This window comes from Panthera pardus, unplaced genomic scaffold, assembly GCF_024362965.1.
Source record: "Panthera pardus isolate Hobbes unplaced genomic scaffold, ASM2436296v1 HiC_scaffold_7, whole genome shotgun sequence".
Taxonomy (NCBI): domain Eukaryota; kingdom Metazoa; phylum Chordata; class Mammalia; order Carnivora; family Felidae; genus Panthera; species Panthera pardus.
The window spans coordinates 56,544,985-56,564,474 of record NW_026527002.1 but is presented as its reverse complement, the minus strand read 5'-3'; the positions used below and the strand labels follow the sequence as shown (position 1 = coordinate 56,564,474).

Here is a 19,490-nt window from a genome sequence, read left to right as displayed (position 1 = left end):
CGCGTACTCAAACTCAAAACTTTGTTTTGTGACTCTAAGAATGTAAAACCCTCTCCTGACCGCCTGGCTTTGGTTTGCTGGCTGTAGTTTGCAAAAAGCTGCTCTAGTTGAACCTGCTGTATTAACAATGCCAAAATCCCATTGCTTGAGGGGAGTCCTCTCTGCACAAGTTCAAAGCCAATTAAGGGATAGGCTGAAGGAAATCAGACTGTTAGCTTTAATATTGATAAAAGCAGAGGGGCCAAAACAACAGGCATCCTGCGCAGATACGGGTGTCCTGCAACAACCATGGCCACGCTCTCAGCAGACTTGCCCTGTAATACTGACTCTGCAGAGGAGGAGACCGGCCAATATGTTCTTTAAGCAGAATGGCCCCCAGCCCGGAGTAAGGTTGAAGTTCCCCTCCTGGGCTGATCAGTCTGGAAAGCTCATTGTACCTTGGGAGTAAGGGTGGAACCAGCCAGCCAGGGGTTAAACAGAATCCCTCCTCAAGCAATCATGGGCCAGGAGAAGAAGCCCCTGCTCTGTGATACTCCACATCGCCAAATCCACTGACTCGTTTTTCTTTTATTACCACCTGGCAACACTTAACCCTGTTGAACACTTTGCTTTAATTGAAGCTCTTCGCCAGTGGCTTCCATGGGACTACATTCACTGTAGCCACCCTCTATGCGATCCTACACCTTGGCATTCTCCAGACCTCCTCTTTGCCCATCTTGTCTCATTCTGTATAATTTTCTGGGTGACATCATTTTCTTAGAGAATATCAGCTATCATCTTTATGTTTTCAATACTTAAATCTCCATCATTAGCCTGGGTCTGTCTCATAACTCAGAACTATAAAGCCTAAGGTATCCCCCCCTATCTTGTGAACACCAGAACCATCATCTACAAATTTGCCCGAAACATTGGTTTCACCCTCACCTCTTTTAGGAACATAGCACATTTGGGGCTGAGGTAGCAAAAAAAAAAAAAAAAAAAAAAAAAAAAAAAATCTGCCTCTGTGCACCATCAGCAACTCTAACGATTCAAATGTAAATCATATAAACAGATAAAGGTTGGTGAGAGAGTATTTTACTTAGATGAGTGGGTGAATGTGTTTGTACAGCCGTCCCTGTCCCGTGTATAAAAATACTTAATTTGGTGGCAGCATAATCAAGGTTGATTTTGAGTAGAATGTCAAAGCCTGGCAGTGAGTACAACAATTTCCCACCTGCATATGTAATTTCTCATCATTATATAAGAGAAAATTTCCTTTGCGCTTTTATCATAAATGAAAGCAGGGCCGCCATTATTACCTCTAGAGATAGTACCATTATGTCACGGTTATATTACTGTGTTTGAGAAGAGTAAATCTGAATAGCTACAGTAGTCACATATGTCCACAATTTGTTTTTAAGATATTTGACAGTGGTGGATCTTATTAAAAGATGGAAATAAACCAAATACCTTAAAATTCAATAACCATCATGTTTATATCAAGAAAACATTCTCAGTGCGATTTTTGTAAAGCTTTTCTAAAAATGTTTTGTCATTTCTGTCTCCTAGCACCCTGTGGAAGTCGTTCAACGGGTTCAGAAGGCACCGTCCTATCACCAAACTATCCCAAAAATTACAGTGTGGGGCATAATTGTGTTTATTCGATAGCAGTTCCCAAGGAGTTTGGTAAGTAATAGTCATCTCATCACGTAGTATTTCATTCCAGACATCCTTTGTTTTTCAATATGTGCTATTCAAAAATGTTAGTTTTTCATGAACATTTTCACTATTCATAAAGTACTTTACTCGGCAATTCTTTTTAGATAGTAGCTTTGTAATAATAAAATTTTGAGGTCATTTTACTCAATCTGAATTTACAGTCAAGTACACAGGTGAACAACAATATAAAAATGAAAACAGGATTGTTTTTAATTTTTAAAAATAAGTACATCCAGTAACCTTGCAAGTGCCTTCACGTCAGAATGATATAAAATGGGAAATTACCAGAGCATAAAGCAAAGTGTGCTCTGCAAAATATGCATACAGTCAAATACAGAACTATTATAATAATGGCAAAGTCTGTACAAACCAATCATATTGTTGTATACTTTTTAAACACATTTGCAGAAAGAAACGATTTTGGTTTCAAGCACCTAGTTTCTGGGACAGCAATGAATATAGAAAGACAGCAAAGGACATTTCAGCTCATCTTGTCAACCTGACAATCTGTTCTGCATTGGCACTGAGAAGACAATGTGTCCTTTGCTGCCTTCACATCTCCCTGATCACCAGTCTTAGAAGTCACTTACCTGGCTTCTAAAGGTTTTGTGTCTGAGATCCAGCTGGATCTCACCCAGGTTAAGCTCTGTTTATGGATGGGTAGGCAAAGGAAATTTAGTGAGCAGTAAAGTATGGGAGAGAGGCTGAAAGTTCAGACTTCTACAATTTAGATTTATAGCATTGTGTTACATGGTAAAGGATTTGCCGTAGCTGTTATGAATGTCTGGGTCTGAATGACAAAGTATTTTAGCAGAAGGACATGGATTTTATCATATCAAGATTTTTGGATCACATCTTGACTTAACGTTTCTGCTGATATATAAAATAAGCTGATGCTTCCAGTCCAATTTCTTATAACCTGATATCACCCATATATCCTCCTTCTCTCTCTTTCGAAACAAGTCCAAGATCTTCAACTTATCTGAGAGAACGTTGTCATCAGAAGTGAAATACTAAACCTTTTATTTAACCTTGAAATAGAATGGTGAGGCCAGCATTAGCAAGGTGGCTATTTCTTTACTCTACAAAATATTTCTTCTTCCTAGCATATTGATTGGTTAAATCAGAGTTGAACTCTTCGAGAAGAGAATGACGGTTTAGAAAGAAAAACATTATCCACCCTAATTGTTTATTTATTTTTTTCCTTTTGTGCCTCAAAATAGTCTTTTTCTTGTAAGAGGGGTTTATAGTCCAGCTGCCAACAATGTTGCATGGATGCTGACAGAACCCTAGCAGTGATGACCCAGAAGATTGCCTGGTTACCTCAGTTCTCTTTATAAGCCATTAATTTGTTCTACTATAATCTATTCTTGGGATGTCATGTAGCCAAGAAAAATGAAAAAGGAAACACAGGCATTTCCTTTCCTGATACGTAGACATATTTTATAGTAACCTCTAGATGTTCAAAAAGAGAAGGAAAAGTACTGATTAAAATAAATTAACAGGTTTCTAGGGAATGGAATCTATTCGAGCAGACTTAATGTAAGTTAAATGTAGACTTCTTAATGTAAACAATGCAACTGATAATCAGTGGTTTTTAATATTAATTTTTAAACAAGTCTTGGATTATTTGTGGATGAAATCAAATGTACTTTCATTTATTAGTAAGGAAACTGATTTTATTTGTGTAAATGTTACATCATTCTGTATTTCAAACTACATAAGAAGTCAAACAAACTTGGAGTCCTAGTTTCAGCCTGTCACATCTTGTACCTCTCTGTCTTTGGACAAGTTACATAAACTCTTTGAGACTCAGTTTCTTTATTTGTAAAGTTGAGGTCATTATGTCTACAGAGTAAAGTTGTTGGGAAGGATGAATGAGATTGTATATTTATAAAAGATGTCTCACATAGTTCATGTTCGTTATGAGTTTAAAAAACGCCAACTTTGAGGTCAGATTTCTGGATTCAGAGCACAATTCGTTACTCTTTTTCACTTAGACAAGTCCCATCATTAGCCTGAATTTTACTTTTCTCCTCTCTGAAATAGAGGTGATAAATGTCTACCTCATAGGGTTAATTTATAATTAAATGATACACTATTTGCACGTGATTGCGTAATAACACGTAGTTAAGTCATATACACACAGAGATTCACATACACACACACTTTTATTTATGTTCACATTTGTAGAGGTCCTGCCACCAGTTACCAAAAATGTGGAAATAAAATGACCTGGATTCTGGATTTATTAGTCTTAAGAGTAACATGGATAAAAATAAAACATTTATATTATGTAATTAAAGCATAAAAACAAATAGTTTGTTTTACACCTTCAGTGGGTATCTAATCACCTAATAACACCTTAAAGTTTTCTGGGAGCAGAGTAGACGAATTAAATGAATACTTATCATCAACTTCTTCCTACTCCTACTTTTACCTCTTAAATGTGAGATGATCAAGCAATAGTCATTGAGTATCGACAAATCAAATTTCTGTTTTGCTTCTTCTTCCTCCTCTCATTTTCAGTTTCCTTCTGTTCCACTTTGAGATGTTTTATGACTCTTTGGTATCACTTCATAATGTACCAGTTCTCACTTTTTCTCTTCCTGTCACTTATCTTAAAATATAATCATTCTTTCTTCTGTTTCTTTTATAGGCTGACACTCTTAGAATTTCACTTTTTAATCATTTAGCATAATATCTGTCAGATACACTCAATTCATTCAAGGGAATAGCAGCTTAACAAAGGTTAAGGTTCTAAAGTTATATAAGGAGAAAATCACATATAATCAACATTACACATGGAATATGTTAAATCGCCCATAAAAATCATCTACATAATTTTGCATGAGCCATGTAGTCACTGAATAATTCTTAACAGGAATTTATCCTCTAATGTCAGAACAGCTGACTGTTTCTTTAGATAATACCAGATGAGCCAGCTTGATCTTTCATAGGTCATATGCTACCACATTACTTTTATTTATTTATTGTTGCCCAGTGTAGAATTGAATTCATATCGGTTAAATGCGAACAGAATATGAACTTACTTTACCAGTTGATTGAATGAGTATTATTTTGCCAGTCAATTTCTATCTTTCAGTTTTTATAGATAAGAAAATTGTCAATTCCTAATGCTTTCATAAGTGTCATTGGATTTCATTTGAACTTCAGATATTAGGGTCTCTTTGGTGATATTCATTCTGCAGGATTATGGTTGTTTTATATATGTAGAAATATAATAATTCTGGGTCATTGGATAACATTTTTCGATAGTTGACTTCCTTCTAACAAACTATTTCACTTGGATTTTTGGGTTAAAAATACCCTACCTTTAATAAAATATGTTTTATTTTTCCTTCATTTTTTTAATTTTTAATTACCAGGTGTCTCCCCTTTATGGTTTTACTGTTTAAGTCTTCCTACAATGCATTGTTTTTAAGGGCTAAAACATGCAAGGCAGATTTTTAATTTTGACTTTGATATAGATAAGATGCTTTATAACATAAGAAAACTGTTGCCATTGTTAGAGGAAAAATTTTTTGTTAATAGGTATTTATACTTAGAGTGTAGCAGCCAAAATCAAGTTGTATGGAGTGAGGACTTACAAACATTGGAGAATAAATGTTTGGACTTCTATTTCAACAATTTTGGCTGAGAAAAAAAAGAAGGAGCTAGGATGGCAGTGAAATGGGGGGCAAGTCAGAGGCTAGTGTTTATGTTTGTTTTCTCTTGAGATAGAATATAATGGAATTTTCTTACTTTAAAGCCCAAGAGAAAGACACAATAGACAAGGAAAAATTAAAGATTTTAGACGGACCCGTTGGTAAAACAAGATGCTTAAAATGATTAAAGGAGATGAAAGTCCTCTTTCAACTATAATTCAGAAGAAATGGTTCATAACTAGTTACATAATACCTAAACTGGTTTCACATGGAATATCACTCCTTGACATGATTATCCCTTTCCAAACTGCCCCCCTGCCCCCTTCTATCCCTTCCATCGCCCATTCCTTGCATTCCAGGGATTATGTGTAAAAGAGAATGTATTGGTATCTGAGGGCTGCCTTAACAAAATATCACAAGTCAGTGGTTTAAAACAACAGAAATTTGTTCTCTCAGTTCTGGAGGCTAGATCTCTGAAATCAAGCTATCAGTAGTGCCACACTCCCTCTGAAGGCCCTGGGAAGAATCTTTCCTGCCTTCTTCCTAGCTTCTAGTGGCTTTCAGCCACCCTTCACATTCTGTGGCTGTAGTTGTATCACTAATTTCTGCCTCTGTCTTCACAAGACCTTTGCCCTGTTTGTGTGTCTCCTCTGTTTCTGCATGTATCTCTGTCCTCTTTTCTTTTAAAGGCACCATGTGTTGGATTTAGGGTGCACTTTAATCCAGTATAATTTCATATTAATATTTAATTATATCTGCAAAGATCCTGTTTCCAAATACAATGACATTTTAAGCTCCTAGGCAGATACACATTTTGGGGGGTGGGGAACACTATTCAACCCACTACAGAGGATGAACTACATTACCAGAGTTTTATGTAGAAAATCTTAGACAAAAATTATCCTATAAAACATGTATCAAATATTAGCTGTGTAGAATGCAAACTGACATTTAGATTTCTTGGAGAATTCCAACATGAAAATCACCTTGAGGATATCCAGAATAGTCTGTGGTGACTTAACTTTGTGTTTGGGCTTCCAGATAGTTTCACCTCCTAAAAGGCCCACCGTGATTGCCTATTTATCAAGGACAAAACTTAATTTTCCCCAAGACTGGCTTTCAAATGTGGAATCTTGGAAGTATGCATGAAAACTTTCTCGGGTTTTTCTTCTTAGTTTTCCCAGTTAGTCAGCCCTCTCTGTATCTTCTGTTATTAATGCAGTCTCTTGGTTGTATAGGTTTCAAGTTCATGAACTCCTAAATCACACAAAGTTGTCAGGCTGGTCTACTCTGTACAGGGGGTACAGACAGTTACTAAAACCTTTTGTTTATTGCTGGGAGAGAGGTTTGGGGTTTGTTTGTTTTGTTTTAAGTAGCTGACACCACCTTGAATTTCTTTCCCGCTTCTTCATAGTTTGTATTTTTTCTGATTCACAACTGCTATTTTTCCTATCTTTCAGTACAGTATGTTTCCTCGAGGTCCATTAAGAAACATCTTTCCCTATGATGTTGCCTTCAATATGGGGTTATAATTGTTTTTTTTTCTCAGACTATACCATGATATTATATTAACAACACTGATAATGATTAGATAATGAATATTTCATTAATTCTTATTATATTTGTTCAATTTAGTATTTCCTTTCCATATTATATACTTAGGTTATTACATAATGATTGTTAAATGCAATTTATTTTTGTAATATCATATCTTTCACCTTTCTGTATTAACTGTTAGTCTATAAAAGGTAGTATTTAAAAATTCAGATCTCCTTAGAATTTAGAAGGAAAAAGCAAAAGCAGTGGATTGGAACTAAGATGTATACACACTCACACTATATACATATATACATATATTAGGATTACTTTTCTTGTGGGTATCTGGACTTTGTAATATGTACTACTGTAGTTTTGAGCTATGGATGGAAAGTCAACTATTCTCATCTTTTGTGTTAAAACTAATAGCCATTTTTTTTACTCCGTGTATATTGTCCTTTAAAACTCAGACATATATCCACCCATTTGTCTTTTGATCTTATATCTAGGTGGTTTTCAATTATCTATTTTATTCAGCATCCCTTACAGAATTTATGTTGTCATCACCAGACTTTATACTTAATTCAGTAATTTATTGTCACTAATTTCCCCCATATTATAGTGACAAATGGTTTTGAGATTATTTTTGTATGCCCATTAGGTCAGTAAATCATTTTACTGGCATTCTGTTTTTCCTGATGTGAAGATTTCAATAATGAATGAACTCTTCCAGTCGATAAAGGCTTTTTATATTTTATATTTAAAATGTATGACACCAGCATCAAAATCAATGATTAGTCTTTTGTAAATGTTGAGTTCACTTCTTTAAAAATGACAAATGTTCACAAAATGTGTGTTTATTCAAAATGTGTATTTACCACTTATCATTATTTGTTATATATAGAACAATTACAAAGAAAAGTGTGCTCTCTTATTGTTTTAAAAAACTTATGGTTCTGTTAATGTCAATATGGAGGGATGTGTGTGTTAATTTTATGCCTATAAGAGAGGAAACCCTTAGGTTTGAGCCCAACATTTGAGAGTAAGGAAATGTCATTATTGTATGTATTTATATTTATATTATTTAATTCTTTGGGTACTACTCGTATAATTAGATGAAACCATATTTAGTCACCAGCTAGACCAGGATCCCCCATCCAAATTTGATTTGGATGTCAAGACTTATGACACCACACATGCACTAGGAAGGTATGAAAAGATGTAGGTATCACTGATAATAATGAGACTTTCTGGGAAGAGCAGAGCACAATCCAGAATTGGATCCAGTGAGATCCAAAATTGCTTAAGGAAACAAAGAAAGCTGACTGGCTTTGGGTTTTATTCTGGTGCTAGAGTGAAAGCTCCCTCACAATAGTCAGAACTTATGTGATTTGAAAATCCCATTTGTCTAAAGGAAAGTGTACCCTGCCTTTCTTATTAGCTTGCCCCATATAAGGGGCAAAAAGAGAAGTGGAAGAGGTATGGCTTGGAACTTGCCAGTGATTAAACATCAAAAATGGATCAGACTTTATCACAATTCACTCTTGGTGTTTTTTTAAGTGAAATGTGTCATATTTTAACTTGTCTAAATCACATTGTCACTTTATAAGGCTTGTATCCAGAGACTTAAGGGACATGACATTTCCATTGAATGTCTTGTTGCAGAGCTCACCATTTTGTATTGTGAGAAGTGGAATGGTTGCCTTGATCACTGTCGGTAACTACGAGAGCTCTAAAAAAGATGCCAAGTATCTTGATGAAGTCTTAGTATGGTGGCTTTAGTATGTGTGGAGATATGTGTAGCATCAATTTGTATTTAGGGAGTGTCTGAGACAAAATTCTCAGAAGTGTTTACCCCATAAGGGGCAACCATATGCTCAGATAATTGGCAATGGCTCAAGGGTCTAAGACACGTTGACCCGGGCTATTTGTTAACTATGACGTCCAGTGAAGGGTGACTGCCCAAAGTTTGGGCAGTTGTACTAATCAGTGAATCTTTTATCAGGGATATCACGGTTAAGGTATTAAAAGAACCAGTTTTCCAGGGTGTTCATCATGTTGATGATGTTGGTTATACTGTCTGACGTATACAGATTCACTTTACTATTCACTCAGTTGATCTCTAAAGGCTACTCAGGGAGCTAAGGGATTCAGAAGAGGAACCTCTGCAAAAGCATGGCATCTGGCAAGGAATTAAGGACCAGAAAGGCCACACCTTCATGCAGGTTGGGGTAGGTCAAAGGGCCTAGTTTTAGCTCTAATATGTAGGTATAATTCGCATTTTTAGCAAGGAGGCTTTAGTAGCCATACCGAACTTGCAGAATACTGCTTCCAAGACTCAAGGCACAATGTGCAGCTGAATATAGAGAGCCATGGACTCAGAGCCTTTGAGAGCATTTTTTTCTAGGAGATCCCACCATGCAGCATTGCCACTGCAATAGCATGGGACTTAGAGGGGAATCTTCTTGTATCAGAAGTTCAGGGGCAACTTATGCCTATCATAGGGAGTCCAGAGACTCCAAGAGCCATGAGGGAACTTGCTAAAGCCTCTAGAGTAATCGAGTCTCTAAGCACTTGTTCTATTATAATTCAGGGGTCTAGAGATAGTTTTGTAAATGGCACCATTCAAGGTAGGCCTGTTTACTAAAAACAGAATAAATTACCTTAAGTAAAATTATAAATTAGGAATATGTTGCCCTCAAAATCCAAAAATTCCTAAAAGACATTTGAGCTGTTTTAACATTGTGTTGCCATGTGTCATTAGTTCTTTCTTGGAGCACCTGGCTGGCTCAGTCAGTGGAGTGTGTGACTCTTGACCTCAGGGTGGGGGGTTTGAGCCCCGCACTGGATGTAGAGATTACTTAAAAATAAAATCTTTAGATTTTTTTTTTCTTTCTTAATGGTGTCAGAAATAGAGTGGCTTCGGGCTGACCAAATAATTCCTAGGGATTTAACTGAGGTGACAGGGCCTTCTATTATATGTAGGTAAATGGAACCTCACAATTTGTGAGCTCTTTTGTATTTGTATGTCTTGAATGATTGTGGCAAATGAATATCCATGAAGGAAGGTGTCGTAAGAGTGATGTCATTGCCTGTGCTCCTCAAGAAAGTTGGACACACTGATAATTTTGCCAACAAAGACGTGAGCAATGGCTGAGCTTTTGAAGACCTTGTGGGCAGCCAGGTAGAGGTGTCCCATCGAAGCTGAAGTCAAAATGTGTTGCATTTCATCATAGCTAAAGGCAAACTATGGCTCTGAGTCTGGAAATCGGTGTTAAACATATGAGCCAAATAATTATAACAAAATATTTACCAGCTAATGATTAGATGGAACCAGTAATTTCAATGATATTGATTATGGGGATTTTAATGGTTGGAACCACAGAACCATGGTTGCAGTAATCCACCATGAGGTACCATTCATTTTTCCCAGGTTTAAGGACAACCATATTGGTCTGTTAAATGGATAAATATTGGATATAAACACCCTTCTCTAAATAAATCTTTTGTGATGGGTGTCAGTCTTTGAAGGCTCTGTTTTAACTTATATTGGACCACATTAACTATTTTAATTATTGAGAAAGGCCCATAGTGTCTCAGTTTGGCAAGCCTTCTATAAATTCCAAAGACATAATTTAATTTAGTACATTTTTGATTAGAGTTTCCATGACTGCTATGGGATATTTAGGCAGGACAATAATTCTGATGATTAAGATAATGCATACCTCTTTGTTCCACATTTTATATTTCATAACTCCTTTATATTATAGGGTGTGCCCTTCTTTAAATTTACTGAGATCCCAAAAAGGACTATAATTTGAACCTCTGTAATTGTATAAGGCCATGAAGGTTTGCTAGTTGGTGCATCTCAGTAGATATTAAAATTAACTCAAATTCCATGTTGTAGAGGTGCAAAGGACAATTAGAGACATTTTAAGTCTTGTAGTAAATTTTGGATTTCTAATTGGGTCAAATTGTGGATCTCTTTTTCAATTTTTTTGTCTCCTCCTTACCTTATATCTAGTTTGTTTGTTTAATGGTTAACTAGATACAGTTTGGAGGAGAGGGAACCTCTTTACCCTGCTTGTATTTATAACATTGTTTGTCTAGAAAGCGTCAAATCTGTAACATGAGGGTTAAGAGCTTCCCCCACAACAATTGTTTCTTTATAGGGCTTAAGGATCTGGAATTTAAGCAGAGTTTGAATTATCTCTTTAATTTTCCCACATGGCTGTCATGTGTTTTTGTTTGTTTATTTCTACATAAGCCTAGGATCAGGATCCTTGTTATAAAAAATCCGGGCAGCAGTGATAATGAAAACATTTTCACGGAGTCTTACTGAATCAGCTGCTTTTAGGAGTGTAGACCTCAGCGTGCCACGTGATTACTGCCCTTCCACACGACTGGCCACTCAACAGCCCCATGTATTGCACAGGGTATCAGTACTTTTCCTGAGAATTCTATGGGAGAAGGACCACAATCAACAGTCATAAAGTAAAAGTGTTCCTCTGAACTTTGCATTAGTCACAGCTTATGCTGGAGTCAAGACACATAATTCCACATGAGGCATACAGATAGGACCAGGCTAAGACACACCCCAGACATGGTACAGTGGTACTGTGGTCAATTTAAGGACAGCCTTAACTCTTGTTTCTAAATGACAGTTGTCAAAATTTCTGGTGTGGGTTGATTAAATCTGTGACGAAGATTCGGTAGAACTCAGCAAATACAGCGCAAAGCAGCAGAGCTCAAAGCGCAAGATTGGTAGGGGGTAAAGGAGCCAGTTACTAAACCACAGCAAGAGAAGACAGACTCTCAGTCCTGTGATTCATCTCCTGGACACCTCCTCATGGCATCCCTTGTTGAGTTTGTGCTACAGTTGGTTTGGAGTTTAAGACAGATGGCACCACACAAACGATAGGGACCATGAAAACTTTTATCACTCACATAATGAGGCTTTCCAGGGGGAGGAGGACAGGCTTCCAAACACGTCCAGAATGGCACGAGAGATCAGGGAAAGAAGATGGACTTTGGAATTCTGCTGGGGTAATAGGGTGGTGGTGGTGCTAGGGTTCCTGTGCTCATTCAGTGCTAGGGTGGTTTCACCCTCCCACTAGTGCCGAACGAAGAACTCAGGCTTTGTGATCTGCTTGCTCAGCTGTGTGGCAGGGGAGGAAGGGGAGCACTGTGGCTGGAAATCTGTCAGCAAACATCAACACAGGCCTTTAGCCTCTTTAATAAAAACTGATTTAGAAAACTGCAATTTCTAAATTATATAATATCATATCTTAAATACATTGACATGTATCATCACTTCCTATTGCCATTATGTTCTCTTTCCACTTAAAAAATTATTTCCTTTCAGCCTCCAAGAAAATGACTATAATATGCTCTAGAATGTTATTAGCTGAATTTTTTTTAAGGTTTATTTATTTTTGAAAGAGAGAGAGAGCGCAAGCGGGGGAAAGACAGAGAGAACGAGGGACAGAGGATCCAAAGCGGACTCTGTGCTGACAGCAGCAAGCCTGATGCGGGGCTCGAACCCATGAACCATGAGATCATGACCTGAGCTGAAGTCAGACACTCAACTGACTTAGCCACCCAGGTGCCCCTACCTGAATTTTTTAAATAGCTGCCAAATTATCTATTAGGTCATTATGATAAGTGTATATTTGCATTGATTGTGTACTGGGTGTCAATGTTGATGTTTCACATTTCTCTCATTTTTTAAAAAATCAGTTATAGGAAATAATTTATGCTTAAATATTCAGGAGAAAACTTTGAAAAATATAGTGCAGAAATATAAGTCTAGACATTTTACAATAATTTGTTTAAATGGTGATTATGTATCACTATATTAGTATTTTTCCCATTCATATTCACTTTTATTTTTTGCTGTATTTTATCAAGATGATAAATTCTGTGGCTGCCCCCATCAGTCTATTTAGTACTAATTAGCATCAGATTGCTGAAGATTATTTTGAATTAAAGTTCAGAGTCATAGGGTCAATGATGGCAACCAAAATAAACTGAAGAGAAGATTGGACAGTTATTGCGGAAAACTGGAAAAAAAAATGAACCGGGAGACCAAAGGTCTGAATTGTGGTCTTTACCTGCCTCTGTAGGTAGTGTAAACTCGAGTAAGTTATTTAAGCTTTCTGGACCTCAGTTGGTTGTTTCTTTTGTTTTGTTTTGTTTTGTTTTGTTTGTCCTATGAGAAGCTCTGATTCAATGGTCTCTAAGGACCTGCCCAGTAAAAAAAAAAAGAAAAAAAAATGGGGGCAATTTACTTTTAAATTCAAAGAGTATGCATTGGCAGCTAGAGAATTAAAATATAGGAAAGTACTACCAACCATTCTGAAATTCAAGTCTGATGATAGAATTACATGGATTTGTGTAATTTTAGTCAATGCCCAAAATGACTATAAATTTAGTATAAATTCTGAATCTTGTGTGTTCCTGAAAAAGTAAAATAAGTTATGTAACAGTCTTGTTCTACATTCCCCTTTTTAAACTTTCTTTCATTTTCTTTTCTGATTTTTAATGCATCAGAATGTCCTGGGTAGTCATCTTTGTCACCTCTATCATGAAAGTTCCATAAGTACTTTTGAGGGCACTTCTCATTTTTCAGTCACTACAAATGTTAGAAAATTATTTTCTACTCTGTTCCCATACTTGTATTTAATTACAAAATAATTCCTTAGATAAACTCAAATATTCATATACTTACAAAATTTTACTGTAAATTTGATGGTCTTCCCTTAAGATCCCAATATGGGAGAATATTTGAAATTATGAAAAGAAAAAAAAAACAGTTTTCTAAATGTATTCATAGTTTTTCCTGGAAAAGTTTTTATGGAGAAGTCATTAAACAATCTTTTTTAGTTTTTCATTATTCTGTCATGGAGAATCACATTTGTTTTTTTTTTCTGTTTGTTTAATTTTTTTTTTAACGTTTATTTATTTTTGAGACAGAGAGAGACAAAGCATGAACGGGGGAGGGTCAGAGAGAGGGAGACACAGAATCTGAAACAGGCTCCAGGTTCTGAGCTGTCAGCACAGAGCCTGACGCGGGGCTCGAACTCACGGACCGCAAGATCATGACCTGATCCGAAGTCGGCCGCCCAACCGACTGAGCCACCCAGGCGCCCCGCAGAATCACATTTGTAACATCTCATACTATGACAGATTAAAGCTAGGAGATAAATGATTCACAAAAACACACAGCATGCTACAGGCAGAGCCTTGTGCAAACATGGAATACCCATCATTTTTGATACTCTCCCACTGATGTTTCAGGATGGTAGAATGATCTCCAATTGTTTACCACTGCAATCCAGTACCGATGACAATTTTTTCTCCTGTTTTGGCCACTTATGATTTAATTTATCTGCTTTAGACCCAACAAAATAATTGGAATTTTTAAGTAGTTTATTTATTGGAAAACTCAGTACATTTTACTTCAAATAAGTTAAGGGATTGATGGCGTTTATTTTGTGGTTAGTATACAAATACATGGTGCACAATGCACACTACAGAAGTGTTATTACAGCCCCTGAGTTAAAAGGGATTTAACTACCGTTCTCTTGAAGTTTATATAAACTCTTAATATATCAACCCAGCTGCTTTTGCTGAGAAGGTAAAACTCCAAAACAGATGTGTAACTAGAATATTTTCCCAATTCACAAAAGCTGTTACCTACTGAAATAACCAAACTATCAAAGTTTCATCTGTCATACAGCTCCTCTTACCAACCTTTTATATAATGTATTTTTTAAACCTAGTATAATATTTATTTTATTTCAACGGATGCTGCCAACTAAAATTCAGATTAAAAACACTGATTTAATGATACATGATATAAATGAAATCAGGATGTGGGCATTGTAAGGAATGGCATTACTGTGGTGAACTAAAAGTTGACCTTCTTGAAAGCAGTTGCATTCTACGTTTAAAACACAGGATGGTCCAAACAAAATTCATCTGTGGAACGAATATGATTTTCAATGTAATATGTTTGTAGGTTTAGTTAAAAGGTATGGAAACTTAATGACTTCCTTACCCTTTTTCTCATCCCTTCGCTTCTCTCCACCATCCCTAACTTCAGAGAAATAAGCTACTATTAATTCTAACCACACGGTGGGTAGAGGCCTGTATTTTGCTTGTAAGTGGCAATGATTCAGTAATTGTATCAACTGTTTAAATAAACAGCGTGTATACACTAAGCCTTGAGCTAGAATCTGAGTATACAGGTTATATAAACAATGGTTCTTGCCCTTCAGGAGATCATAAGAAAGGCATCAGATAATGGAACAGTTTATTTAAAAAGATCACAGAAACTGCTGGGAGAGATGTTTGTGAGGATGCTAAGGAAAAATAGCAGGGAAACACCTAACACAGACCAATGGCAGGTTTGGGATGTGGGGGTCCCAGTGTCGGAAACATTTACCTGATGAAATACTGTGTGGCCTGAGTCTTAAAGAACGTGCAATTGTTAGCCACTTGAAGAACAATATTCCAGCCAGACAAAACAACACAAGCAGAGGCACAGATATATGGTACATAGTTTCTGAAAGGAACTGCATATTTTTCTCTCTGGCTGAAGAGCAGAACAGCACTCAGAAACTAATATGCTTAAAACTGGAGAAGCAGACAAAGACCAGATTATGGAAGGCTGGTATGCCACGTTTAAATCAATTCAAAAATGCTACTGACTTCCTACTCTCCTTCAGAGAGACATTTTCTAGGCTGAGGGTATGCGATGCCCAGTGAAACAGAAATGCCTAATTGGTCTCATTAGCATATACTCTACTTTTGTAGTCAGGCAGTCTAAGGATAATATTCATCTGGAACATACTGGCACAGCCATTTCACTTGTTCGAATTTGGAAATATTTCCCTGCTGTTGGCAATCTCCTGAACAATGCCACATTCCTCTGGCCACCTAGCACTTTCCCCGGCCCTTCCCCCAGCAACTAAAGGAATAATACCCAGCTTAACATCAATTCTGACTGGGTTGGTCCCATGTCACGTTGATTAAATACTCTGTCACCTAGTAAATATAATTGAATACACTCAAACACACACATATATGCAACTACCACCCCAGATTCTGCTAATGGGAGGAAACAGTGCAACTTTGATCAGAAGGATCAAATTCAGATTAGGGAGATTAGTGAAGATTAAAATATTTTGTAGAATGGAGAATAAGTATGAGGGTAAAATGTAGCATGTATGCTGTAGAAACTAATGAAGCTATTTAAGCAGAAAAATACAGCCTCCTGGACATTTTAGGTGTATCATTGGTGGCAGGGGAGACAGGCTATTTGAGAGGCAGAGGTGAGAAATAATGGGAAGGCTAATTTAGGCAGTGGGAGAAGGGAGGAGACTGACTCCAGGGAGCAGTAGAAATGAATAAAAGATGTAGAGTTAATATTCTTGAGTAATTCATGGTCTGGAGAGGGTGTGATGGAAACAGAATTATGAGGAGAAAGGGCAAAGTGATATCACACAGCAATGAAACCTGGAACCAAGGCCTTTTCTGATGTCTGGACATGCACGCTCATGTTTAAAGTGTAGGATGTCGTGTAAAGGTTAGTAATAATCTTTTCGGTGTTTTTGTTTTCTCATTGACTCATTTTAAGAAAATATAACAGTTCAAGAACTGTACTTTAAATATATTTTTGAGTATGAACAAGTATTTGATTCCATTTTTTTTCTGCATAGAGTAGACTCCCCTCTAGCCCAGGAAGTACATACATGTTTTATTAATAGTATTCCACAGGACCATTGGTCTCTACTCAGTGCTGACTGCACTTAGGAAGAATACTAGAATCCTTCATTGAAAGAAACCTGAGCTCCGCAAACTGCCTATCACTCGGTTTGCCTGTCCGATGATTGCCCTCACCAATTTGCCAAATTCTTGTAAGATTTACCTTCCATTTTTGCTGATTTCTGCTATAATTGTTCTGTGGATTTCCCATTTGAAAAATAAAGTCCACATTCACAATTCTTATCTACTTATAAGGCATATTATTAGACATTCTCTTCTAGCTCTCTACCACTCATTTGTTTTCAGGACATTTAAAACATAATCATCCCCCCAGGTTGTCTTCTGTAAAATTGTGTTTTATATTTACTTAGGAAATGATATGATATCTGGAATTTGTTTCCAAATAATCTGGGACGGAGGTGGGGCGGAGGTGTTTTTTGGAGATGAAACTGGACTCTTCTTGAGTCGATAATTTACATCTTTCTGTACAAAATGTTTTTAAAAATCAATTGATCTTTCACCAGTATTCTTTAAAAAATAAGGCTGTAATAAAGAGTAAATATAAACATGTGTATCTTTTATTTTTTTAATCCCCAACTGTATCACTAAGAGTTGACTGAGAATTATGTGGGATCATTTTCCCACTAATGCAGCCTGCTGTGTGATGTTATGTAAGTTTCACATTTTCTCACTACTTAGCTTTCCATAGATTTGAATAGGTATGATATCCTTCTAGAAACTCAAAGACCAAGTCCTAATCTTCATCAATCTGTTAAGGTATGTGAAAGCTGGATGAGTCATTTATTACCTCTGGGTTTCACTTTCCTCATCTTACAGATGAAAAAAAAAAGTCTCTATTTTTTCTGTAAATTTCTTTATACTTTGTTTTCTGTGTACTTTGTTTATATCTTGACATCCTTATTATGCTCTATTTCCCTGGAGGTTAGTAAAGGCACGTGTTCATCCCAGTTCTGCCATTTACTTGCTGGTTACTTTGATCAAGTTACTTAGTCATTTTTTTTTTTTTAATTTGAGGAAATAACTATTCCAGCCTAATGGCTTTCTACTAAGAATCAAGAATCTGGTGAGAAACCATTTATTTGGAGCATTTAGTATAGTATGTCATATGTACCAAATGCTCGCTTAATTTTAACTGGTATTTTCAATAACATCACCTCTTTTAGGTCAGTTTGTTTTTGTTTTTTGTTTTTTTTCTTAACTGAATTTAATTTGTTTTTCCTATTCACTATATTATGTAGATTATGGTTCAGAAGACAGGAAATACAATTCTACAAAATATTTCAGGAGGTATTTTATAATTTATGCTTCAGTGATAGAAATAACTGAATAATAGTTAACAGAAAAGTAAATTTAAAATACACAAAATCATTTATTCTGATTTATCTGTATAGTGTATTACCTGAGCAGTGTATGTTTCTTGTTTACGATGATGTCCTGATAAGTAAAAGCTTATGTCTGATTTTAATTGGTTGAAGCTCCCTATTTACTCAAGTGAACCAATTTGTTTACATGTTGATATGGCCATAACATGGAATAATGTTAGATGTGCACAGGTTAGTTGTTTGGGCTCTGAAACCAGTAATTAAAGACACAAATGTATTTAAACAAGCAACATATGTGGACTATAATTACCAGATAATCCTTTCCTATGTGAAAACACTGAAAATGGCCCATTAAAGGGTTAAAGCTGTCGTTAAAAATGCCTTAAAGTCTCAATGAAATTTTCCCTTTCGACCCAGTATGGTACATCTTTGATGAAACAAAGTTACCTATATTGGATTATGTAGTCATTTTTCTGTTTAAGAAATTTTCAGGAAAGTTTAATCACCACAATTTTGCTAGCTTAGAAAACATGGTTTCATTTTTGCCTACTCTTAATTTTTTAAATGGTATGCATACATTTTCAGAAGTGATATGTCATACCTTAAACATAATTATTTTTTCACATCCGCTCTTTTATTCTTCAATTAAAGATCCTCACGTTTTCAAGAAGCTAAGAGTGTACTGGTGTAATGTACATATTTTAACTTCATCTGCCAACAACTTATTAAAAACTTGAATCTAGCACTGAAGAATAATGTTTCAAAACCCCCAGATATGGGTTCACTTTATAACTTCTCATTCTTTTATACCCAAGGTCAACTTTGTAGTTTGCTAAGATTTAAACAGTATAGCATAAGGAAGTCTAGGATAGGCTATATAACCTCGGTTTCCTCTTACCTGAGAATCTTGCAAGCTTTATGGCAGTGTGGTCTGGCAGATTGTATATAAACAGATCATGAATCACAGCTGGGGAGGATTTCAGTCTCTGGTTCAGTGGCGGAAATGTAAGCCAAATGAGCAGATGCCATGGGGAGAATTTGTATCTAACCAAGATAATAAATTATCCCAAACTTTGTTTAAAAAAAGTTCTAAATAATGAATATATTTACAACCAATAAAACAGAAACACCTTATTAAAATCCAAATTTAAAAATCTAACTTTTAAAAGATTGCATTTATAAATAATGAGTAATTTGATTCACGAACAATATTAAAAGGTCATGTTATTAATTAAACAAACTGAAAAACAGAAAGTACACTTAAAAAAGAGTAGTTTTACTTTTAAATCACATTGAATGTTTTCTAAAGCCTTTAAGAATAGTGCTTCTATGATCATTTAGAAAGTTGTATTTTTAGCTCATTTTTAAATATTTTATATGAATTGTAAAAAGAAAAAGAAAAAGAAAGAAAATAGAAGACACAAAGAAAAAGCTTATTTTAAACCATCCATGGGGCACCTGGAAGGCTCAGTCT

At 35.9% G+C, this 19,490-nt stretch overlaps 1 protein-coding gene across 6 annotated transcripts in view; it reads left to right on the top strand.

Moving 5' to 3' along the window:
* The window catches only part of CSMD3 (CUB and Sushi multiple domains 3), a 1,247,213-nt gene that overhangs the window by 996,809 nt on the left and 230,914 nt on the right, over window positions 1-19,490 (top strand). For all 6 annotated transcript variants that reach the window (XM_053896606.1, XM_019467839.2, XM_019467838.2 and 3 more), the window contains one exon: window positions 1,549-1,665. In XM_053896606.1, coding sequence (XP_053752581.1) covers window positions 1,549-1,665 — 117 coding nt within the window. The remainder of the gene's footprint in view (window positions 1-1,548; window positions 1,666-19,490) is intronic.